General features: G+C 41.7%; 1 protein-coding gene across 2 annotated transcripts in view; it reads left to right on the top strand.

Annotated features, from left to right (window-relative positions):
• LOC101476097 (partitioning defective 3 homolog) overlaps positions 1-26,794 on the top strand; it is a 351,693-nt gene that overhangs the window by 95,085 nt on the left and 229,814 nt on the right. For both annotated transcript variants that reach the window (XM_076887953.1, XM_004568509.5), the window contains exon 3: positions 10,984-11,158. In XM_076887953.1, coding sequence (XP_076744068.1) covers positions 10,984-11,158 — 175 coding nt within the window. The remainder of the gene's footprint in view (positions 1-10,983; positions 11,159-26,794) is intronic.

Raw genomic sequence — 26,794 nt, 5'->3', positions numbered from 1 at the left:
GGCAACTCACCTGAGGCCATCCCTGGTGACTGGGTGAAGACCACCCGAGAGCGATGCAAAAACCCCAATTTAAAAACTGTATATAAATCTCAGTCTTCGTGTCATATTGAATGCTGGCTCACATAGCCGCTATACATATGTATGTTCGGATGACGCCAGGATTGTTAACGTTCTCTATGAAAATTCAGTTTTTTAAGGATTTCTCAATGAGATGATGAACAGCAAATAATTTTTTATACAGCTTTTCCAAACATCCTAGTTTTTATTTTGGATGCTTATTTTACTTTGCACACAGAAACAACCCCCCCCCCCCCCCCCCGATGATAATAGTCACTTGTGTGTTCTGTTTGCCTGATAACAGCCTGCAGTCATTTGTTGTAGTTTTCAGGAAGTCTCACACATGTCTCCTGAGCAAGCCCAGCCTATTCTTCTTTGGTGAATCTCTCAAGCTCCTCAGGTGTACCAGGCCTTGGTCTTCAGTTCATCCCACAGATTTTCAATGGGATTTAATCAGGGTTTTGTGCAGGCTACAAGTGAAGAACATTCACTTTGGTTTTCTGAAGGCACCTCTTCACTAAGAACATTTTGAGTTGTTGCCATTTTAGAAGACAGAGGAACTACCAAGACTCATTTTTTTCTTAATGATTCCTTTCACCATGAGGAAATTCTCCACCACTGTGTTTCACTGTGGGGACCATCTTCTTTCGGTTGTACACTTCTCCCCTCTCTCCCCAAACTTAAGTAGCATCTTTGTTTACAAAGAGCTCTAGTTTCATCTCATATAACCAACGGAAACACTTCCCATATGCAGAATCTTTCTATAGGTCATCCTTAGTATACTTCAGTCTTCCTTGAAGCTGTCTCTTCTGCAGAAGTGGAGGTTTTCTTGGTCTGCAGCCTCGCAGTCCATTCCCGTGCAGGGTTCTAGTCATTGTCTTCTTTGAGACTATAATTCCTGACTTGGCTAACTCATTCGCCCACGTCTTGGAAGTTGTTCTGGTGTCTTTAGACACATCTCTCACTAGTTTTCTTTCCAGAGTCTTTGAAATCTTTTGCTTCCTACTTCTGCCAGACTTGCTCTGTACTGCGTGACTCTTTTTGAATTTCCTAATGATAGTTCTCATTCCAGTTCTTGACACTTGGAAACGCTTTGATAACTTTGTATCTCCTCCTTTGTGAGCATCAGCAATTCTTTTTCTCAAGTCTAAACTGATTTCTTTAGTTTTCGGCATGATGCTTTTTCCGGTGACAGTTCAAACCCTGATTGAAGTTATTATACTGTGTGTAAACAGAAAGTTAACCTTCTGATTTAGCTTGATTTTGCAAGCTTTGAGCATTACAAAGTTATAGCACTGTGCAATAAGAAGGTCGGTTGTACAGTGGGCTAATAATGTTGACCCTGGTAATGTTTGATTTTTCTTAAATTATTATGTTATTGTGCACAAATAGAAATATTGTATGCTTCCAAAAGTCAACTAGTATGTTTGGAAATGTGTGTCAGAAGCACCCTGTCCCATCACAACATTTCCTGTGCAGTTACAGCAAAAGCACTGCATCTCTCCAACACATGAGGAACTATTGATGTCGTGCTCTGAGAGCCAGAGATTTTAGATGTTTTCATTAATTTGCTGCGACATATAATACCTTAAGCACTTAGGACAAGCGTATACGATATGACAAACCTAAAGTGAAATATTTCTGATTAATGATTGGTTCTGGCCTCGCTAAAGGTATGACTACCTGATTTCCATCCGCCTTGACAACAGAGGATGTATGGCCTTGTCAAGGATAAGGCCCTCCCTCTCTGTCTGCTCCACTCCACTTTCTACTACTGATTCCTTCCATCTCTTTTCACCAGGGAGGCCTGAAATGTTTGAAGCTTTCCCTTTTTTCTCTTGGTCCTCTCTCTCTCTCTCTGTGCTGAGGTCCCTGGATGTAGAGTTTTTAATTACTCCCTCCTAGCTTTGTGCATAACCAATGAAAGATTGAAGGGCACTTCCCTCTGAAAGGCACTGTTAGACTATGGGTTTTTCTAATGCTTTGGGAGAAGAATACTAATATATAAACTGAGACTTTTGTGCTTTTGTGTATCTGCAGTTTGTTTGTGCCTTGGCAGGTATGTGTGCTCACATAACTCTATCTCTGTGTGTGTGTGTGTGTGTGTGTGTGTGTGTGTGTGTGTGTGTGTGTGTGTGTGTGTGTGTGTGTGTGTGTGTGTGTGCACCCCCTAGACAGAGTGTCTGGCTGTTGTTTTCCATGTGAATCAAGGCTGGGGAGGAAAGGCATTATTAGATTGGGAATGTGCACAGAGTGGTGGGGGTGGGCTGGATGAAGACCGTGAGAGCAGCTAGGTTCATTGCATTGATTTGATTTCTTTAAGACCAGTTCGAGGGCGTAACACCTGAAGGTGCCCTCAGCCGCTCTGTTTAGACAGCAAAATGAATACAGTAAGGCAAGAAAATCGATAGAGGATACAATAAACAAATGATTAGACTCCACAAACTATTTTGGGTACAGCGTGTGCTCTCAGTGCAGCCTGCCTGAGTATCTCGTATAAAGGAACAAATGGGAGCCCAAGCAACAGAACAAGAATAGTTTTGCATTTATGAAGTTTTGGTAAAATAAAGAAAAAAAAAACGTCTCTAAAAGGCAAAGATTTCCACTTACCTAGACTGGAATAGGATAATTAATATGATAACATTTAAGAGTGTATCTGGCTGGTGGAACGAGATTAGTTCAGCATTATTTCATGTGTCTGCACAGTGTTAATTACTGTCAGGTGATTGATGGCAATTCAACCCATAAGATGCTTATCGTGTGTCTTGCTTTCTTATGGACACCCACCCTAATTGCTTTCATGAATATGTCATCACTTTTCCTTCTGTATTGCTCCCTCCTCGCTGCTTCTCTTTTTTCCACTCCCAGAGATGTGCAGCAAAGACCTTTGTGTGTGTGTGTGTGTGTGTGTGTGTGTGTGTGTGTGTGTGTGTGTGTGTGTGCCCTCAGACAAGTGAAATTTATTTCCCAGACTTGAATGGTGTTGAATTGAAACATGCGACCAGAGGGTTATGAGGTATTAATATACACGGAAGAACGTATCGGGGGTGTCGTAGGAATTTTTCCCTTCAGTCAGCACTGCGTAGGTAGTTCTCACACTCACGGCGGCCCGATATGTGTGAATTCATTTTCCCCAACGCGGAGGAAAACTTCAAAGGCAGGGACGGGAATTTAGCCTTGTGGATTTGAAAAGGGATGAGTCTCTAATCTGGTTAAACTTTGCTTGCTCTGTATATTTTCTCTCTGCCTTTTCGTCCACTTCCACACCCCTCCCACCTAGTGGGGTTTTTCCCCCCTTCAAGTCATGAATACCTGTCGAGCTACTTTCCTTTAAAAAGTGAAAGAAATGATGACTTAATGTTTTTAGCCTGTACGGCGGCGTAAACCAATCTCGGGGCTTACGTCTGCTTGTTTAGGGATTATTTTTCTTTAAGCCTGTCATCTTCCTGCACACTGGCATACAAACTTGCCCTCGCCTTTCGTTCCCACCGCCCTCCTCCTCTGCCCTCACGTGTCACCACTGCGTTAAGCGAGAAAGGATGTTTGTGTTGTGCAGGTCTGCTACTGGAGCAAAATTGACTGTTCTTTTCCCGAAAGCTGATAATCTTGCGTCGTAACATGTAACTTAATGCCTATTGTAGTGAGTCTTGGTGACGCTTTAATGTTTACTGCAACTGAATAATCTTAAGCCTAACATGTATTTGAAGTTCATATTTTTATTCAAATTTCAATTGAGGGTGCAAAACATTAAACTGAAGGCGATTCATCCTTGTGCTGCACCGTCTTTACACGTTACATTCGCTTTGAGGTGTGTGTCATCATTTCAGGTCTTGCTGTAGTCAGCCTCTGGGGAGCTTCTTTCCTTTGTATCAACCCCATGTGGCAGCACCTGAAATATGCATATGTTTCTAAAGCGCTGCAGGGTGCCATTTGAGGGTTATTTGGAGTGCTAGTGATGGCAGGCCAGAGTGCTGGAGACTTATTCCCTGAATATTTGATGGTCTTAATAAGCAGGAAAACTACAGGACTAAGCACTTTGTTGGTTTGCTCTACACATGGTGTGTGTGAGAAATAATGGACGGGGGGAAAAGATTAAATATTGAAAGCTGTGTGAGAACTCTGGCATACGAGGAGGAAGGTTTGTGCAAGTACAATGCTGCCTTCAGTCAATCATTAAAAAGAAGTTACAAGTAAAGGTCACATTATGAAGGGGTCCAGATTAAAAGACGCAAATGCAGAACACAGGAGAAGTGTTAGAAGAAGACAAGCAAACCTCAAAGCAAATGCCCAAGATGGCAAACAAGGTTGGTGAGAAGACTGTAAACAAAACACACTGCTCAAAAAAGTTAACACTTGAAAACACATCAGATCTCAATGGGAAAAAGTCATGTTGGATATCTTCACTATTACGGACTGGGTAATGTTTTAGGAATAAAAGGACGCCATATCATTTGATGGGAATTTTATCAACCTGCAGTGAAATTGGGTCTGAAAATGGGTCCAAGGATTTCATTCTACCTATCTTATAGAGGTTTGCATGTCCTTCCGTGGACATGTATCGCCAGACCATCACTGACCCACCACCAAACCAGTCATGCTGAATGATGTTGCAGGCAGCATAATGTTCTCCACAGCTTCTCCAGATCCTTTCATGTCTGTCACTCAGGGTGAACCTGCTCCCGTCTGTGAAAAGCACAGGGCTCCAGTGGTGGACCTGCTAATTCTGCTATTTTATTGCAAATGCCAATCAGGCTCCATAGTGCCAAACAGTGAGCACTTGGCCCAATAGAGGATATCGGACCCTCAGGACAACCTGATGAAGTGTGTTTCTGTGTTTAGTCACGGACATCTGCCTCCAGCTGGAGGTCATTTTGTAACTCTGGCAGTGCTCATCCTCTTTCTCCACACACAAAATAGGTGTCACCTCATGCTACTAGTAGTGACACTGACTGTAGCCAAATGCAAACCTAGTAGAAAAACAGTCAGAAGACATGAGGAGGGAAAAAATGTCTGTGGCATCCAGTTATAAAACAATTTCTGTTTTGCGGGTTGCGTCATTTTTGGGAGTTTGGCACCAGTGCAGTTTTCAGTGGCTGTAGCTCAGGAGATACTACTAATTGGAAGGTTGACGGTTCGATCCCTCGCCTGCCAACCTGTTGCTTTCTGATGCATCGACTGGAGTATGAATGTGTACGAATGTTAGCTAGGAAGCATAGAAATAAAAGTTCTTGTGATTGGTCAGGTAGAGTGGAAAAGCGCCAAATAGAAACCAGTTCATTTACCAGTCAGAAAACATTTTAAAATATTTTTCATTTTTAATTAGTAATAACTGTATTTTATAACGATATAATAACTAGGTAGCCCGTTTTCATTTATTTTGGGATAGTTTTGTTTCTGTGTTTAGTTTCTGTGTCAGTGTGTAACCTACAGTAGATTGGCGGTAAGCACCCCCCCCCCAGCCCCACAAGCAGAAACAAAAGTATTATGCTGCTGTGGACACTGGCAGCAGCAGACAGTAAAACGGATTTTAGCCACTAGAAATCAATAGCGTTTTAAGTGTACACTCTTTACAACAAGAAAATGAAGCCATTACCCTCCGCCAGACTCCATTAATAATTTTGCTTAACAAAACATGGGAGTTGTTCATCTAATGCTTCAGCTAATTTGTTTTATTGTGTGTCTTTGGACTTTGAATGGGTTAGCTCAGATCCAAGCCCAAAACCATGACACATGTTCTCTTAGAGGAGTGCATTAAGGCAAATGAGAAAACGAAGACACCGATTCAGCAGCGAAAGATGCGTCATTGGTGTATTAAGATCTGTGTGCATGCCAATACATGATCAAAAAGTGTACACTGTGATGGATGCATGCGGGATTCATGACTAAATGAGCATGTCAAGTGAGGTGAACGGTAGATGGACAGGTGGATGGATAGATGGTTGGCGCGTGGATGAGGGATGGTGCCTCGTAGCTATTACTCAACAAGTTTCGAGTCCTTGGAGTTTCTGGTGGAGTAAGTGGCTTTCACAGTTTCCACCACTACTGTACCCGTAATAACTTTGCGCCCCTGGTGCCCTTGCAATAAAATGATGATAAATGATAGGGAGGGGAGATGAAACCTGGTCTGTTTGTGTGGGTGTGGGGGTGTGTGGTGTTGTGCTATCAGAGGCAGTATATATGACTTACCGCAGACATTGCATAACAACGCGGCATCCATTCATTTATCATTTTGAATAATGCACTGAGCAAAGTGTTAATCTTTCCCTCGTTCATCTCATAACAAATATGCGAAGTTTTCACGGAGCGACATCCACACGCACACATCCAACTGCAGGAGACAAATGTGCCTATTCTTTAAGCTGTAAGCAGTACTTGTTAGATTCACATTGAATTTTACCATTTGGATGTGATGTGAATGGAACGGGGGGGAAGTAAGACAAATGAATAAATAATCTCTCCTCTAAGGGGAGACTTTTTAGCTACAGCAATAAATATTCACAGCAGGTTGCAGGCTGGCACGACTTTGGATGTGCTCTTTAATTGAAGGTGTGGATTGAGCGGATGGGGGGGCTGCCGCCGGTTGACTCGTGTCAGGCGTCCCTTCCACTGGGCTGTAAAAAAGCTGCCGTGGCAGATATGGATTAGCGTCAGAGCATTGCAGTGCAGGTATTACATGTTTTCACTGGCACTGCGAGTGCTGCCCCGTGACTTCTAATAACCTCTGTTGTCTTGTGTCTTCGGAGCACCACTTTGTGAGCGCTTGGGACGGCTGTTTTGTACCAGTGCCACTCCTAATGCCCGGGCTTCATGACAGATCAGAGGTGCTGGGGTGCGTGGGTGGGTAGAAGGATGTATCTGGGAGTTTTGGGAGGGAGGGGGGGTTTGGTTGTCAAAACAGCTCCTCGTTCCCTCCTCAGCCGCTTCCTTTCCATCTCTTCTTCTTCTTCTTCTTCTCCACCTTGCTGCCAAAAGCTGGATAGAGATCAAAGGAGGCCAACATGAAAGGCTTCCCTGAGATTCTGTTTTTTTTTCTTTTCTCGGTGCCCTGTCTCAGTGCTCTCTGTGTTATAGATATGGAAATTCTAAATTCCAAATACATCTTCTACCCAGACTGCAGAGAATGCCCGGCTTCATCCGACTCCTCTCTTTTCTTTCCCTTCTCCTATCCTCTGCCTCGTCTCGCCCCCTTCATCATCATCTCTCGCCATACCCTGCTCTTGCCTCTCTCCAGCAGCCCTCAGGCATCCAGGTAGATAGCGGTTGATTGGCAGCTGCTGTGACAGTCAGTGGAACCAGCTGAGAGTGGATGAGTGTCAGCCTTGCTCCGGGGGCTTAAGGTAGCGGCAGTGTTGTAGCTCCCTACTGGAGAGAGAGAGAGGCCCATGAAATAAGACTCAGTTCAGTTCTTTTCTTTCCCTCGCTTCTGTCAACTGAAGCAGGTAGGAGCTAAATAGGTTTTTCAAATCGCTCCAGAGTTTATCCTGAGACTGGAAACTGGAACATTTCTTCAACTCACATCCTGTAATGTGCTCGCCTTCTCTCGTTCCTCTCTCCCTACCCTTTTGGTTATCATATAAAAGTCTGTTTTATGATAGGTTATAGCATCTTGTTTTTCAGGGGCTTTTTAAAATTCTTCTCCAGCCTCCCTCCTTCTTCCCTCCTATCTGTTCTGAATCCTCAGCCTCAGCTGTCACGCCACTTGACAATTAGCCATGCTGTTCCCGTCTGTGCTTCATCGCTAAAAAACTTTTTCCTCTTATTTTTTAAACTTCTGAATGCAACTCCATGGCCGCTGTACGGCAGCCACAGGGGGGAAAGTGTGAGAATAAAAAAAAAAGAAAAGTGAAAAGTGAAATCGTCTCAGTTCTAAAGTGGCTGTGACCAATTCCCAGATGGAGGGAAAGCGTTTTTGTGATGGCTTTCAGTGTGTTGCCGCTTGAGCTCTGTCCCGTCAACAGCAAGAATTGCGTCAGCTTTCCCTCTGGCCAAGTGTGTCCCATTCTCCACAGCACAGACAGAGGACACGGTGGCGCTGGAAAGGCCTCGCGCAGCGGGAGGAAGGCGAGGACTCTTTATTGGGTACTCCAAAGACACTTTGTACTGATGATAACCGTGTAAGTCAAACAAAAGCTCAGGTTAGGCCGTTTGCCAGCTCATTTTTCTACCTTTCGATTGTAGTTTTTTTTTTGGGTCACAGCTCAAACAGCTGACTACAAGCAATTCTTGACCTTTCTGGAAAAGAAATGAGAGTTGCAGCCTTGCAGGTAAACACAATGCAGAAAGTACAGTTAAAAAAAACCAATCATCTTATTGTGGTATTATGACCATCGCTGCTAAAGACTTAAATTAAACACAGATAGCTGTGCAAGCTGCATCCGTCTGAGGTCAGATAGTTGAAAAAGCCGTTTTTAAAGGAAGCTGTACTCTACTTATAGAAGAATTAATGGAACATAGTATCAGTGAATAGATCAGCTCAACAACGGACACGGCAAAAAGCAAAAGATGTGTCTGCTAGTTTGGGAATCAGCCAGTTCTTGCATTTTCTTTTTTTCTTCTTCTTGGCTTTATAAGTTGGACGACCTACAGCAGTTTGATGCTTCTGCCCTCAGCTTGTGTACGAAAAAGAACTTTACATGTCTTCTTGGGTAGAAGGGAGGAACGAGCACTTTCAAGAGCCCATAAATATTGAATGCGGGATAAATGCGGACCCATTTGATTATGAAACGGAGAGTGTGTGAATGAGTTTAGTTGTACGTGTCTGATACCAGCAGAGTGCTCTCTAGAGTGTCTGGTGAAAGACTGTGCGTCACTGCAAAGTGGACCTAATTAGGGGGATTTGGGGTGTATTTAAAAATGAATCATACTTCTCCACAACACCAACAACAGTATTCACCACTTCTCTCAAATGGGCAGCTGGCAGGGAGATGGCTTGCTGGATCGCTAAATGCTCCCAGAAACATATGAATGGGAGGCTTGATTGCTTTGTCGCTAATGAGTCATGCAGTCGCGCATACTGTACGCTGGGGCGGCGCAAATGCCGCTGGAGACGGCCCTTCTACTTTTGTTTGTGTTCACAGCTGCCTCTGGTCCTTCGCATAGCTGGCCTGCTCATCATTAACACTTCAAAGAAGGAGCCGGCGGAGCAGAATTTTAAACAATTCATTCAAAGAAGCCCCCCCTAAAAATAGTCTCAGATTGCAGGAATGGCACACTGATCAATATTTATCCTCGTTTTTGCCTATTAACTGTGTTTGCAGTTCAACACAAAGCAAAGCAGCTTTTGTTGCCTGCTTAATAATCACACTTCCCAGTGAGCAAACCTGCACGATATTACCTCCTCAAACTGCCTGATTTGTAATATTGAGGCCTTTTCTCTTTCTTTTCCCCCCCCTTTCTGATTGCCTCTCTTTTGCACTAAGTAAATTTGTGATAAACCCTTACAACCTCAGAAATGTAATTTCAGCATCAAAATGGAACACGATTAGAGCGAAATGGGAGAAATTCTTTGGTGATGGAGTGTGTCTCAGGAATGGCATTGGGATGCAAGGAAACAGAGAGAGGGGAAGGGGAAAAAAATACCCTAAACAAAACAGTTTGCTTTAATTGTGTGGTGAATTACAGCAACAGTAAACCACATGGGCATACTCACCGAGAGCCATAAATTCAGACACAAACACATGCACGCTTGAGCATCATCCTCTGCATATGAATGAATTAAATCACAAAGAAGAGCAGGGGCTTCTAAACTTGTTTATATGCAGATTTTCCTGCACTTGAGGTGATGAAAAACAGCAAATACACAGAAAAACGCTTGTGCTATTTTTACCTTCAGACAAATGCGATATGGGATACACAATAGCTGTTTGCTCCCTCCACGTTCACAGCTTTCCATTACACAGACCTGGAGGAAGCACAAGACATAAAAGGGAGTCATCTTATGTCTGTAATATACATGCTATTGTTCCTGTATTGCACGATCTCTATCGCTCTGCCGCTGCCTGATTGCTCTGTCTCGATGGATTGAGAGGTTAATCTCCTTCAGAGAGGTTTATTAACAGGTTGTGCTGGCAATGAAAGCAACTTGGCATTGGTACCTTCACTCCAAGACTACAGCTTGTGCAGCATTTTGGGGATCTTTCATCTCTTTCATCTCTCTCTCCTTGTGCATCCCTCTCAGTCCACGAGTATTAAGTAAAGCTTTGACACATGTGGTGAGTTGGCAATGGCCAGTCTGATTTTTTTTTCCAGCTGATTGTCTTTTTTACTTTAACCTAAATGAAGTCTTTTTCTTGCTCTTTGTTGGCTGTAGTAATCAGTGGTGTGTGTTAGACTCAGATAATTATGGGATGCTATGAGGAGTTCTTCCTATCTGGCCTGGGAAATGTGGCAACGTATCACCTATGTTAGAATGGAGCAGCTGCTCGCTGTGGGAGCCTAACTTGGCAACCCTGAGCACCTCATGCTCCATGACTGCAGATGTTGCAAGATTAAACTGTAGAGAAAGTGAGTGTATGCATATCTGTGAATGGGGACAAAAGTAGTAGATTAGCTGAATAAAAAGCGTGCTCACATGGTGGCAGTTTGGCAGTTTTATTTACTCTTTTAACATTTAGACATCTAGACATCTATTTATCTAGACATTGATATCTAGATAGATAGATAGATATTAGACATCTATCTATCTAGAAATCTATCTATCTGGACATGCATCTATCTATCTATCTAAACATCTAGACCTATATCAATCTATCTAGCCATCTAGACAGGATTTTAGACATCCATCTGGACATACATCTATCTCCACATCTACCATCTGTCTCTCTGTCTGTCTACACATCTACCAAGCCATTGGCACCATCTATTTGTTCGTTTTTTTCTTCAAAGCACATGCTAACATACAAATACTTCCTTCTCCTCTCCGTCTAGCTGGTTGCAATATATGAAGAGCAGGATCCTCACAATGGAGGCGACGGTACCAGTGCCAGTTCCACAGGTACACAAAGCCCAGAACCCTTCGCCAGTGAGATGAATTCAGCATCAGCCTTCCAGCCCTACCAGGCCAGTAGTGAGATTGAAGTCACCCCATCTGCTCTGCTATCCAGTGAGTCTAGCATCAACATTTACATCACCACTAATTGTTATTGTCACCTGTCTTTATTCTTGATTCATTCATAACTGTTTAAAAAAATGCACAGTTCTCAGGTCTACTTGACCAGTGAAATGTTCTTGAGCTGTAGACTGGAATATTTGGAAGCGTGAAGTCAATTTTCTGCCTTGAAGCAAAAGGTAGTTGGCATTGTTGAGTGGTACAGTATAAAAAAGAGAAAGTAGCCTTCTGATGCAAAGAAGAGAAAAATTATCATCAGTGTGACTAGTACCTTGAGGCCTGTGCTGTGCTTTTGTAAGAACGAGCAGGAAATGTATGCCACTAGCAGACATTCAAAATGCAAAGCTTTAAAGGTCAGGCACATGAAAGCTGACGTCTGAAAGCTAAAAGTTACTTGGGAAGCCAAGCATAACAAAAGGTAATAATTTCAGACCGTGGTCTGCACTGATGCTTACATTCAGCTCCTTGGGTATCTGCTTATTTTGTGGTGTGAAATTCAGCTACTAAATTATAGCCCCCAAAAATCTGTGTTGCTTAGGTAATGCTATGCTTTGTTGTTCTGAATCACCTTGGCTGACACAGTGTTGATAAAGGTGACCACAGGTTGTCAAAACACATCCATTCAGTTCTGGATTGGAGTAATGTGAGCAATGTTATTAATTTGTTTGTAACAGGGCTGTGAGATCCTGACTCAAACAGATGTGAAAAAAGTAAACTTTTTCTAACTGACACCAATCTGACCACAGTGTGAATATACTTGACATGCTTCAGGTGTATTATTCAGAGTTGAGTGTCTGTCGAGACTTCGAAAGGTGTCCTGGGAATGTCATTGCCCTAAGTTAGACAGACAGGTAGAAACCGAGACAACGGAAGGAACTGAGACGCAGTGGGTTACTTGGTCACGCATGAGCAAAAGCACACATGCCAGAGCAAGATGGACGTGCACGCACTCACACGTGGCACACACAATCAGGAAATGGCAACGCTCAAGTCGGTGAGTCAGATGTTGCTTGTGTCCACATATTCACATCTTGTGAAGTGGAACCAGTGAGCTTGATGCGGAGCTGTCTTAAACTTCAAAGGACATCTAAGACGTTCAAAGCCAAAGCGCACATATAGGCGCCGGCTGACACAGTCGTGCACATGAATGAACAGTTGACTTTACTCTTCTGCTCTGACACAAAAGCTCGTTCCAACCTGATAGAATGTGAAGATTTATGGAAATGACGTGAGAATGGTGGCAGTCTGAAAGTGAACCAGAGGCACAGCGTGGAAAAAGCAGGTGCGTGTGATGCTGTCTGACCTGCTGTCAAAAAGCTTCACACAAACCACCACGATTTTACCCTAACTCATTTATAGCTTTAAACACTGTTTGTGTGTTGAAAGAGCGACTTAAAATTAGCACATTCAGATCAAACTGCTCAATTAAGTGTAATTTAAATCATGTGAATCCATGGCAATAAAACTAAAGTGAAACGTATCACTTGTTTACATTTTATTTAATAGAAAAAAAGACTACTATTACATCTTTAAACAAACTAAAGCATTCCCACAACTTAAAATGAATCCATTAAAAATTAATGGGAGCAGATGTCTGTTTGTGGAAGCCTCACGTTGCACCGCTATCTTAAATTCAGCGACTGAGATGGACATCGCTGTTCTGCCTAATCGTGTTTTATGTCTGACTGAGATAGTTAGAGATTATTTTTATTTAATTAACCTTGAGTATCAGTGTAATATATCAATCTTTCAGTGGAAACACTATATGAAAAGAAATGGACAAAATTTCAGGCCACCTGTATGTAATTTTAGGTCATCTAATATCTCAAATAATGATTGAAAACGCAGCGTTCAGGATGATTGAAAATGCATCGAGGCACTTACAGTTGGTAGCCTAGCCATCAAAGTTCCTGCATTTGAAAAAGTATTATCTCCTGAACATTTTTTTAAGAGAAAAATTTTAGAACTTTATTTAAACCCTCTCAGTGTTGCAGAGTGGTTGTAGATTGCTCTGTTTCTTTACAGTAGATACAAACTATAGAATTTGACTGTAACTATACTATAACGTGTAGTCATTATGCAGTGTAATTTTATTGAGTGTTCATGGTGGATGGTGGGGTGTGGACCTTATTTCTGCCCTCCAAAGCCTTGCATGTGAATTACACAGAAGACAGAGTGTTTTCTCAGTGTTGTTCTATATCTGATACGGAGCTCTTACCCTCTTTATCTCATGGAAAAACCTTTTAGATATTATTGTTGAACAGAATCATAAAGTAATGAATTAAACTGTGAAGACCTGTTTGACCTTCTGCTGATTTTTTTCATAGATACTAGCCACACTTTTTCTTATTTGGATGTCACGGTGATGAGTTTGTGAAAGCTTTCTTCGCCTACGCAAACTTTCAGTTCAATTCAATTTTATTTATATAGCGCCAAATCGCAACAACAGTCGCCTCAAGGCGCTTCATATTGTACAGTCGATACAGAGAAAAACCCAACAATCATATGACCCCCTATGAGCAAGCACTTTGACGACAGTGGGAAGGAAAAACTCCCTTTGAACAGGAAGAAACCTCCAGCAGAACCAGGCTCAGGGAGGGGCTGGGCCATCTGCTGCGACTGGTTGGGGTGAGAGAAGGAAGACAGGATAAAGACATGCTGTGGAAGAGAGACAGAGGTTAATAACAGATATGATTCAATGCAGAGAGGTCTATTAATACATACTGAGTGAGAAAGGTGACTGGAAAGGAAAAACTCAATGCATCATGGGAATCCCCGGCAGCCTATGTCTATTGCAGCATAACTAAGGGAGTATTCAGGGTCACCTGGTCCAGCCCTAACTATATGCTTTAGCAAAAAGGAAAGTTTTAAGCCTAATCTTAAAAGTAGAGATAGTGTCTGTCTCCTGAATCCAAACTGGAAGCTGGTTCCACAGAAGAGGGGCCTGAAAACTGAAGGCTCTCCCTCCCATTCTACTTTTAAATACTCTAGGAACAACAAGTAGGCCTGCAGAGCGAGAGCGAAGTGCTCTAATAGGGTGATATGGTACTACAAGGTCATTAAGATAAGATGGGGCCTGATTATTTAAGACCTTGTATGTGAGGAGCAGGATTTTGAATTCAATTCTGAATTTAATAGGAAGCCAATGAAGAGAAACTAATACAGGAGAAATATGCTCTCTCTTTCTAGTCCCTGTCAGGACTCTTGCTGCAGCGTTTTGGATTAACTGAAGGCAAACATGCTCTAAAGCATGTTTTTTTGCATAAATAGCTAATCTTAGATTGTGGTTAAGCAGAAAAACTGATTCCTGCACATAACGTTTCCTGTAATGAGCCTTACTTCTATGAAGAGCAGTGTTTGGAGAACATGACAAGATGATGAAGAAGGATGGTAGAAAAGAGGTCATCAGGTTGGTGAAGCAAATGACATGTATTGTTTGTTGCAGCGGTGAGGGGACGCTTCACCAAGAAACTGCAAACAGGGTTGTATTACACAGCCTATTAGTTCCTGGGAGATTGTATGTAATGCACATCAACTCTTTTTATATGTTGCTGTCTCAAAACTTGTTTTAAGCGTCAGGCTGACTGGCATCGCATGTACATGGTCAGTGAGATAAACAGACAGCTGATGGTCCCTCCAGAGATGCAGATGAGTGAATTACTGGCAGCATTATTGCAAATCAGGCATCAAAGTGTAGCAGCAGCACCCTTGGCAGCTGTGCTCTGAGGCAGAGAATTATGGCTACTTAAAATCATCATCTTTTAGAGCCATATTGATTGTTTTTTTTCCCTCCTCCATCTCCCGCAGTCCCAAAACTCTACCTCTTGCTTCACTTTCCGTTCTCCACCCCTCCTCTTGCCACCGCCTCGGGAGCCCATTTTAGATTTCCATGCTAACATGTGCCATGCAGGTCAAACTGTTAATAATTGGATTGGAGATGAGATGTAAATTACAATAATGAATGTAATTTTCCCGTAATTATACGGATGCCGGAGCTGCCTCTGCCTCTACTTCGCACTAAATTCGAATCTTTCAGAAGTAAGAAACTGTCTGAAACTTTAAATTAACACCGGATCTTAATGGCGCTTGCTTCGAAATTGAATGCTCTGTTCTCTGTTACTCAAAGAATTTCACTCCACAGTTCAGTGATTTGAACCAGGAGCTGACTTTGTGTTGCTGGAAGTTTGTCGGCTTTAGTTTTAAACATATGTTTAAAATTATTTTTGAAAGTTTCATATGAATAAACGCACATTCCTCAGTGATGCTAGTGTTGCTACAAATTGGGAGCTAGTGTTTTAATAGCTCTTTAAGGCCAAAGATAATAAAAGTGAGCTATTTTACTAGCAGATGGGTCTTGGTTTGAAGCCAGTTCATGGAGGATGGAAGAATTGATACCATTTACTGGTCATGAGCTCGCCTGACCTAAATCCAATAGAAAACCTCTGAAACATTTCTGCTCGTCTCACGAGGTTGCAGGTCAAACCATCTCATTAGGAGCATGCCTCGATGTTGCATGCAAGCACGTAGGGGTCATTCAAACTACTCAGTATCATTTTTAGTTGTTGCAGTGATGATATCTGCCACATCAGTATTTCCCTTTGATTTTTTGGGTGTCTAAATTCAGCCTTTTGTGGCTTTTTGTGGCATTAATTTGTCCCTAACACATTACCCTGTCCACATCAGTATAGATGTCCACCATGGTGTTTTTCCCCATTGAGAGCAGATGTTTTATGAGCTGTGTATCTACAGCTTTAAGGAACTCAAGGGAAACTTAAATGTGTGACTGAAACATGCATTCCTTTGCATTAATCTGACAGCAACTGAATTTTTACCTGAACAGGCAGTTTTGCTGTTTGGGCTTGAGCAACAAGGACGGATCACTTTCAACACCACATGTGTCTGCATGTTTTGTTTTGGATCATTGCAATTCCAATTTGCAATTAGATTAAGATAATTGTCTATGAAGCTGAAATCTGAACACACACACACACACACACGGACATCCAGTTTGTGTTTCTTCCTTGACTTGAACTTGACTTTACTGTGTTTTTTATTTTTAGGTTTTTATAGAAAGTCCACAGCACTTGTTTAGGACACACAATCAGGAAATGGGAGAAGCTCAAGTGTTATTGACAGTGGTTAAAAGTACACTGACATTGATGTGGAGTGGCTTTAAAAGGCTAACAAAAAGATCACAGTGATTGCACTGATCCATTACAAAACTGGCATTATTTTTTGTTCAGCTCAAAGTGAAAAATCTATGGATAACTTTTTCTTTTCCATTTCCACTCTGACCACTTTACAACTTTCAACCCCCCTGCCAAGTCAGACTTGCAGTGTAATGACAAATTGTCCATTCCTCGACCGACCCGCTCCTCTGCTGAATCTTTTGAATCTCTGCCCGTCTTGGTCCTCGAGGCTCTGCAGCGACAGGGTTGCCTGGATGCCATTAGAGAAATTGCTCGTGGATGGAGGTGGGGGGTTGACACCTTCAAAGAGGAGTGCTTTCATCTAATCAATTTGGCTTAGTGGCCTGCCATTGAGGAGGCTCCCTGCCACCAGCCAAGGCCATGTAAAAGTCACAGCAGAGAGGGGGACACTCCGTGACACAAAACACTGGATCTCCATCTTAGATTTAAGGCTTAAGAAGTGGCCTGCGCCCTCTGTCACGGGGGCCCTCCCAGTGGGTTTGGGTGAATTCCAAAGGCTGTGATTGCCCATTATAGATAAACTACCAGGTTTAAGTTTGGGACCCTGTGCAGCTCGGTGTGATACGAAGAACAGATACTTATCTCTGTTATCTGCCTTCTTTCTCTCCAACTCTCTCCGCACCACAGCCACCTTCAATCTCTCACCTCAGTGGTGAGCAGGTGACGCAGTGCGATCTTGGGACTTTGATATCAGAAGAATCGCAGTGTGCGTCAGCTGACTGCTCCTGTCAGGTGGTTAACCCAGCTCACGTCATCTTCGTCTGCTGATTTCAATCCTGCAGAGGAAAATGTTTGAGCTTTAGCTTACATAGAGCAAAAATAGGATCTAAACTATTTTTTAGTAGTGACTGATGACAACTTTTTTAAATATTTTAGTTTCATTGAACGTATTTTGAGATACGGGCAAAAAAAGGGAAAATGTCTTCAAGGACAGTAGTACGACATGCTAGCTCACCTACGCCTCCCAACTCAGGTCATGTTTATTTTCCTTTAACAAAACCCTTTAACTTTTAAATCAGAGTCCCTTGAAAATTATTAAACCTAACCCATTCATACTATATTTGTATGAATGAATGGATTTCTGCTTCTTTGTATGTGCCTTTGTAAATCCCTTTTGTTTTGTTTTTCACTGTAATGGGTTTAAATTGTACTCAACATCACAGAGACATGAAGGATGTGTATATAACAACTAGTTTACACTTCCAAACCAAAAGTCTGTGTTCTGTCGTCTATAGAAGTCATTTGATCCTGCATTTAAAAAAACCCATAATGCCACTGATTTTGCTAAATAAAGTATAGCATGCTACATGATGATGATGATAATAGCAGGACTTTTTAGATCATTTAAGATAGTTTCACTGTATATTCTCCCCAAGGCATATTAGAAATACTTGGAAGCTTTTGGGAGAAGAGTTCATACAGGTTGCAAATACATGGAAAACATCATTTTTCATACTTTCCCGTGGCTGTAATGTTAAATTCATTATTTGAGCTGTGTTGAAGTTGCAGCTCATATGGCATCCATAAGCATGGTTTTCATTGCAAACTCACATTATGCAATCATCTTCTTTGTCATTTCAGTCGAGCTTTGGTGACTCATGATGAGAGGCACCTTCCAACCTCAGACTGCGTGTCATATTACCAGTGCTTCTTCTATAGTCGTTTCTTATTTAGCAGGCATATAACTACTGAATAACAAAGATGGAATTAGACAGGGCAGCGAGATGAAAACTTCTGATCCTGTGGGTGTTGCAGAGAAAGATGTTTTGTGCACAGACTGTTCATATGGAGAAAAAAAATGAGTAGCTAATGATGTATGAGCTGGGCATCTGGGTAATGTAATTAGATGAGGGCTACAAGAAAATGGGCTACAAGGTGTTATAGCAACAAAAGAAAGTGCTTATATCCCTCTCCAGCACTTAGTTCTGTAGCTGGTTTCTGCTCAAAGGAAACTGTGGGGAATAATAAATGTAAGAAACACAGTCAATCCCTCACTGAATTTTATCATTACAGGCAATGAAATTGTTAAGAAACAACCCATAATTTCTCATCCGGAGAGCTCGAATTTTCTGTTTGTTTCTTTTTTTCTCTCTTTTATATATTACTCCTGGAAGAGGTGGTGAAATAGCCTTTTTTAAGGCTCTCTGTTTCTCTCTCATCCTCTGCAGTGCTATAACATGATCCATCATCTTGACATTTGTCATGACAGGCTTATCCTCTCCACTAACACTGAACAAGAACAACATTTATTCAGCTCTGATTCAACAAAACATTAATACAGCCAGAGCTATATTCTTGTTGTCCAGCCCCTGCTTTACAAATGTCTGTTTGAGGAAATCACCAGTGTTACAATCGAGTTATCTGTATTAATTCCCCAAATTCCTGCAAAGGAAAAGCATTTATTGATGGGATGTAAGATGTGGTAATATAATCATTTTTCTAAGTTCATGCTGCCAAGTAGATCTATGAAGACCAGCACTGACAAAAACACTTGATAGCAAGTCTGAGAACCCTAAATAAGAATGACAATTTTTTTTTAATTAAGTACAAAAATAAGCAAATATTTTTGGATTTTTTTCCCCGACTTCCGGGCTTTGCATGCAAATGTATGTTTGTGTCTGCATCACCTATCATAGATCTACTCAACCTTGCTTTGGCGGCGGTCCACTCCAGCTGTGCATAACACCTCTCAGCGTAGATTCCGAGCTGAGTACACACTCAGCGGAGAGGATGTTGGGATAGCAAGCTCATCATTAGCAAGCTGAAAGCACTTTTAAGCCCGTTGGTCCTTAGGAGACTCTGAACTGCCTCTCCCTACCTGCGTTAGTGGAGAGGCTATTAGTTATGTCAACTCTTAATCATACTCACGCTCGCAGTGTGGAGAGGGAGAGCGATGGAGCGCCCAAGGTGGGTCTTTAAACTGCTGAGGAGTGGGCGTTCTGTTTCACAGTCGCTGAGAATATAGTCATAAAAATGCTCATATGTTTCTAATATCATCCAGAGCTTATTATGGCTAATTATTACAACAATTATTGCAACGCTAAATGGGGAAGACAGTGTTTTGGTAACGAAGTGTGAAGTGCTCAGAGTGGTAAAAGTCTCCACTCAGCACTGCTGGGAAGGCGCTACCAGTTCGATTCCTATTATTACTTCTGCTAGGATCCCAGTAAAGCCTTAGCAAGACAGCTGAATCATGTGGAGATGTGTCTGTGTGTGAGTTTGTTGACTGCTTTATTGCTTCCTGAGCTGGGCTGAGAGATGTCCTGCAGGTCACTTGTGTCACACTTAAAGCAACAGAGACACGCAGAGGTCTTCACCGAGCAAGTCATTTACACTTTGTGACATGCAAAAATGGATAAAACAGTAAATGGCCATAACCTCATGACAGACAGCAAGAGGAGGGAGTTTGTTTGTTTGTTTGCGCTGACCTCGGTGTCATCTCAGCACCAGAAGGACATTCAGCAGTCTCGTTTCTGCCTGTTGTAGCTGAAATATGGCATCTTCGTGCAGGCTCAGTATGCAGTTTGTTTTTTTCTGTTTTTTGAACGCGGACATATTTATGGAGTTTTAAGAAAAACCTGTGATTGATTTCACCCAAGACAAAGGCACTGTGTTCGGAACATCTGTTTTTCCCCCTTACTGGGATGGCTTCTGTTGCCAAGTTACAATCCCATTTTTTAAATGATCAAAATAATTCAATAAACCAAACCAGAGGTTTAGGTCTTCAGTAGTTAGCCTCTGTGCCATTAATTAAAACAGATCTCTTCTTTTTGCTTCCAGATTCTTCAGCTCAGTTCTCATTCTTACTCTAAGGAGAATAACCGCGAGCATCTTACTTCAGTTTCCTGGCTCAGCTGTATATGAGAAACAGATTTTTTTAACGTCTTTCAGATTCCATTGAAACACAACGAAACATGGAGCTCATTATTACACATCCTCTTCTTATATGTGGTGGTAAACCTGCAGTGTTTCTCTTTATCAGTACAAAAATGTGGAGCCTTTAAATGCGGTGGAGCGATGAGTAGCAAGAAGATCCTGGGTTTGAATCCAATGTCTGGCCGGGTGTGCGTGGGTTCTCTGTGGGTACACTGGCTTCCTCCCACGGTTCAAATACATGCAGTTAGTAGGGTTAGGTTAATGGATGATTTTAAATTGCAGATAAGGGTGAATGATTGCCTGTTTCTCATTGTTAGCCCTGCAATAGATTGGCCAGGGTGTACCCCACCTCTCGCCCGATGGCAGCTGGAATAGGCTCCAGCCCCCTGTGACGTGTGAAGAATATAAATGGATGGAACATTTAAACAAAGAAAGCAAATTAAAAAGAAAAAACGATATTTTTAGTCCTAATCCAAGAACATCACTGCATGGTAATTATAATGATTATACTTCAGAATAATTAGCATAATTACTTGAGCTTTCATTTCTTTTCATATTCAAAACATTTCAAAGAATTGCTTTAACTACAAATACAAAATGACACACAGGAAAAAAACTGTTTTGTTCGTTAGTCAGTGAGAACCTGTGGGCTTCATTTACATTGTGTCTGTGCTGTATGTTAAAAAAGGGTCACAGATGGCCAAGAGCAATACCTCCTGCTCCTCTGACTCACTAAGTCACTAAAGGGTTATGGGGTGTTTAGCATCCCTTTGTCTCCCGGCTCTTCGTCCCAGCGGACCTCCCCACAGCTCCTCCACCCAGCTCATTAGCCCTTTTCTAAGAGCCTCCCATCCCTTTCTGTTTCATTGTCTTCCGCAGGGAGGTCACCTGTGAAATGTGTCCGCTTCAAATCGCACACCAGGGAAGCATTTACATGCATGTGTAGCCACATGTGGGTGGAAAGAAAACATACATGTTTACACACATCTCATGCAGACAGACATTCATGAACACATGCTAATGTGTGACACGAGATCGTTGATGTGTGCTTCAGCGCGGGACGGAATAATTGTTTTGCAGGTTAACGCCACAACAAGCGAGCAGACGCACACCCACAGATATTAAACTTTGATTCTAACGAGTCACTTTGTGTCAGTTTTTAAGAGCACGTCTGTCACGGACAAATCTTTTTTCAAATACAGAGAATGTATCACTCTTGGAAAATAGGGCAAGTTAATTTCAGCTGATAGCAGCTGAAATGATCTCACCATGAGGCTGTGCTGGATAAATTGAAAGTGCAGAATTTTTTTTCTTCTTTTCTTGCCGCATACCCCGTCTCACAGAAATAGAGGCTAAATAACACACAGTGCAGTAAAACTCACTCCAGCTAGAGTGTGGCACAATAGAAAGATGTTGTGTGAAGTTTTCCGGGTCCTAGCCTGCTTGTGGGACAGGGATCCAGAGTTCAGCCGCTCAATGCTCGCTGTCCTCCCGTTTCCCAGAATACTCCTCTGCCACCTTCCCATCTCCTTGGCTCACGTTCACGACTCTGATCAAAGCAGAACATTTGTGCATACCCGTGGTTTCATTTTGAAGCCATTTAAATATTACGGTCAAGTTCATTTGAGAATGTGCAGCAGCTACCCATGGCGCAGACTCCCTGTGCGGTCCATTCAGCTGTTAAGAAACCACATGCTGATATTTCCAAAAGAATTCATGGTCGGGAATGTTTGCATACAAGAATGCAGCTGCTTCCTCTCTTATGTTATAGACTTGAACTGTGAATTATTAAAGGTACATTGTTTAAAATCTCACAACTAAGTGTCTGTACATTGCAGATTCAGTCAACTGAATTCTGTTTTCTTACTCCGCCCAATTCAAGTACATAATTCTAGCTGCGATGGTCGTTCATCTGTAGTGATTGTTACCTGACAGGCTACAGCTGGGCTGTAAAACTTTATGAAATGAGTCTTAAATGAGCTGATGAGTTAGTGAAGATCACTTCTGTCCATTGAGAGGAAATTCTGAGGTGAGTTTTTGAGGATATGCTGAACTTTTGTATTGGTAAGCGGGGCTATTTTTATTAGCTGCTGTTAGCCAGTGTAATTGAAATTTTCTTTGAAGTGGAACATTTTTGGACTCAGATACTTGGTGAATAGACTCTGATGACATTCTCACATCATATGAACCTATATGGGGGGGCAAGTGGGATTTTTTAGGACACTCAAGCCAACATTAGATGAGTGTTTCCCAACCTTTTGAAGCCATGGTACATATTTCACATTAGAAAAGTCACACGGCACACCACCAACAAAAATCTCACAGGAAGCATATTGATCATTTTTCAACGGCACCAGGTATAGTGGAATTGACTCGGTTTGTCCCCAGTATGCCTTTTTGCTTTCTTTGACCACTACTCTTGCTAGGACCTTCATCTGAGTCAGAACTTTCTCCAGGACCCAGGTCAGATTGAATACTATTTTTTTCTTTTCAAATATTTATCTATTGCTATTATGTGCTGTGTCGTCTCACAGCATGACTATTATGTAATTTCTTCTTCTGTTTTACTAGCAGTTGGGAACCCATTTACTTAGAGCAGTTAGTTGCACTGCCCTCTAGGGGAAGAGAATGTAATTGTTCTGCCCGTTACCCACGGCGATCGCTTGGAGTACTAATCAGGTGGAGCCAGATAATCTTCCACGGCACACCTGATCATTTCACAGTGGTTGGGAAACACTGCATTAGATGACATAATGTTAGCATATAACAAGCTTTTGCTGTTCAGCCAACACACCAGCTGTACGTAGATGGAAGAATCATGTGTTCAATCTGCTGACTTTAAGTAATTGTGACTAATAATAATATTGAATTGATGGCTATACCCATGTATTTTTAATGGATTATGTTTATGATGTATTAATTTGTTTATAATTACAAACTAATCAATGTATGTTCATGAGTACAACATTCTTTTTTTTTCTATTAAATAAACCAAGTAACCTTTAAAGTCTCTTCATTTTTGCATAGGAGACAGCAGATAGTTAAAACGTATAGTTTTTTCAGCTGTGTAGGAAAAATCCTGTCTCCTTTGAAACATCTACACATGTTGAGCATAGGAAAAAAAAATCCTGGAACTCATTTGGTTTCTAGTGTCTTGTTCCAGCAGAGCATATGCAGGTTGACATGAAGGGCTTGAATTTCCTGCCCACTTCCTAAAGCCTGCCGGCCCAAATTGTTTTTGTCGTGTGCTATTTAGTCAAGTAGCGGAGATGAAACCCACAACTAGCTGACTCACAGCATGTCTGTAGTACAACCTTGGGTTAATCTCAGGGGGTATAGCTCAGGGGCAAAGCAGTTGACTGCAGATCAAGAGGTTCCCTAGTTTCAATCTGGGCACCCTCTCTTTTCGGGACAGGGTGGTGACATGAGTCACACTTCAAATGTCAACAGAGTTACAGCTGCCATGTGGTCAAGCTTGTACCTTCTTCAGCAGTTCAGATAAATAACCTTTTCCTTGTGAGTAATAGAAGCGCCTCCATCTTGTCACCGTTTCAGATGTTTTTAAAAATGAGATACATGAAGGATGAGCGCAATCCCCACAAAACACTCACAGGTGTGGCTAGTTTTACATGTGATTTACAGTAGTTGCAGGCACAGCTGGTTCATTTCAATATCAAGCATAAAATCTAAGACATGCTTTTTTGGCATTAAATGTGAAGGCTATTATTAATATTGCATGTGTAAATGATAGTAAATCAATCTGAACACTCGATTTAAATTCTGTGCAAAAAGATATTTTGTGTCTGGACAAAAGAACTCCCAGAAATATAAATGCAACAGGGTCAGTCTGTGGTTTGCACCTAAGTTTGGGATCTTATTTCAAAAGAACTGATCTGTCCGAAGATTCACGTTTGCTGTAAATGTTACAGACATGAAGCTTGTGCGTTTTGTTTCACTTTACATATTTTCAATCTTTTTTTCATTTGCATTTAGTTTTGGAGAAATGTAATGTTGTTTTGATTCGGTTTTCTATTAACTTAATGAGAAAATGGTAATTAAGGTATCTTCCGTGCCTCTGCTGATTTGTTTTCTTCCCTTATACCCCCGGCCTGCCAGCTTTGTGCAGCTCCTAATAAGGAAACACGAGGAAAAAAAGCTCTGTTTCCAAGTGTTTGATGAGCTGAAAAAGTACTAAGAACACTTAAATTGCACAATGATGAGAGTTCACTTTAGATGTGGCACTGAGATCATAGTGGACCACGGTCCTCTTGTTGGCGGTTCAAGTTCAAAGGACAGAATCTAAATTTGTCAAGAAATGAAAAAAAGTAAGCAAACTTTCATCTTGGCGTGATGGAGTGTGCCCTCTACTTTCTTCAAAAGTTTCTCAAATGGAAATCCGTCTGCCCGGACAACTGTGAAAAAAGACACTCTGGCGAAAAAGTTCACGCTTCTCAGCGCATGATCACGACTTTAGAACTTCAAGTGCTGTTGCAATTGCTCCAATGTTACTTGCATATTTCATCATTCTGAACACCTTACTGAGGGGTCAAAATGTCCCACTGCTGCGAGCACTCTAAACTTTGGACCTATAATGATACCTCTTTCCTGAGATGTAAAGCAATGTTATTTTTGCTCCGTATCAAATTTGGGCTAATTCCCTGTGAAATCCATCCCTCGGTTTGTGATGTAACAAGCTGTATAGAGTGACTTAAGCAAAGATTTATTGACATTTCAGCGCAACTCTACCTTAATGTTACAGCCACACTGTTACGTGCGTGCAATTCTTACAAAAACCTCGATATGTTTGTGCGATAATATCTTTATTTGCGTTATCAGTGAAACTAAAGGAAAGCCTGTGTAATGACTATGCCACCCGGTTGCTCAATTACATGTGTTATTTGTACTGAGTGTAAAACAGTATCTACCCAGAAGAATTTATTTTTTCTAAACAACCGCCCTGCCTCGAATTTCTATGAAATCCTCATGTGCTTTTATAAACCCGTGTGACTGATCAGAGCGATGCTTTGCTAAAACATAGACTGTGCACATCACAATACCATCTGTTTCCAAGCATCTCATGTTCACTTTTTCTAAAAAAAAAGTATTAGAAGTTCTTCCTATACTGCAGAGCACTGCTGAGTTTGTAAGAAGCTTTCCTGTTTTTTGTCTTGTTGTGCTCTGCTCTGCATTATGGAGCGAGTTTTGACTTCACTGACTTCATATATGTTGTTATATGTGTGCTTCATTAAGATTAGCACATGTGCTCGGCAGCTCCAATTAGGCAGTCTATCCATTGGACCTCATATTTACTCAGCCCCCATACCTCCTCGTCTCATGTCCCACAGCAGATAACTTTTTTGTATACCCAATAAAAGGAAAGGATCATTAAAGGATCCAGAAATAGTTGGTGAGTCTGGTGGAAGTTTGTCATCTGTTCTGCAGAGAGCAGCTGGAGTGAGGGTGGTTTTTTTTTTTTGGTTTTGTTTTTGTTCAGAGCAGAGGAAGAAGATATTCTCACTGCTGAAATGTTTGCGATATGGATTTTGTGTACGTGCTGTCTGGAAACTGCGGTGGAATGAGCTCCATGCTTTAAAGGCTGTCTGACCTGCCAGAAACTGAAATTCATTCACTCACTCATCAGCCTCCAATTTTGGCTCACACAGTGGCTGTGACAATTAAATTTGTGACAATTTAAGCTTGCTTAGAGATATGAAAGGAAAATCCTTTGTGCCATTAAAATGACACTGAAGAGACACAGTTGCTCACTGTGGAAATAAGGTGTAGAGTCTGATGTGCTATCAGTAATGGTCTTGTCTCTGCTGTTGAAAAATGTCCCAGAAGTTAGCTAATATTCATGATGAGATGCTCCGTGATTCTGCACACAGCACTGAGATGCAATAACAATGTTCCCATTGAAGCCAGCATAAGCATGCTATTCTCACCAGTAGGGATGGGTATCGTTTAGGTTTTATCCGATACCAGTACCAAACCGGTACTTTTGAAACGGTTAATGCTTAAACGGTGCTCGAACCGGTGCTTTAAGAATGAAGAACACAAACTTTGTCCAAAAACCTCTCATGTTTAGCTGTTTTTTTGTAAAAAGATAACAATGTTAGCCTTTTCTGCAGCTATAGGGGATTTATGGTATCACTCTTGGCTGGAAGCAGTGCTTAAACAATGGAAAAAACAAACTTTGTCCAAAAACCTCTCATGTTTAGCTGTTTTCTACTTTTTCTTTGGTCATTTTAGCCTTTTTGGCCAGGGTGAAGGGAGTATCTGCCATCAAACACAAAGACAGCCGCATGTAACTATGACGGTGTTTGCTAGTTCACCTTACGTGCATTAATTTAATAACGTGGTTAGCCTACTCAGCGTAAATTACACACGAACAACATTAAGCTACTCACGCAGAGAAGAACGGTTGCTGCTGCCATCATCATCCGTCATCATTTCTGCTACACTGGCAGGGCTAGGGGCCAGGACTCTCCTCTTCGGGTTTTTGGGGGATGTTGCTAACTCCGGGACCGATAACAGGCACCACACC

This window comes from Maylandia zebra, linkage group LG9 (genome assembly GCF_041146795.1).
Source record: "Maylandia zebra isolate NMK-2024a linkage group LG9, Mzebra_GT3a, whole genome shotgun sequence".
Classification (NCBI taxonomy): domain Eukaryota; kingdom Metazoa; phylum Chordata; class Actinopteri; order Cichliformes; family Cichlidae; genus Maylandia; species Maylandia zebra.
The sequence above is the reverse complement of the archived record's forward strand: the minus strand, read 5'-3'. Positions and strand labels throughout refer to the sequence as shown.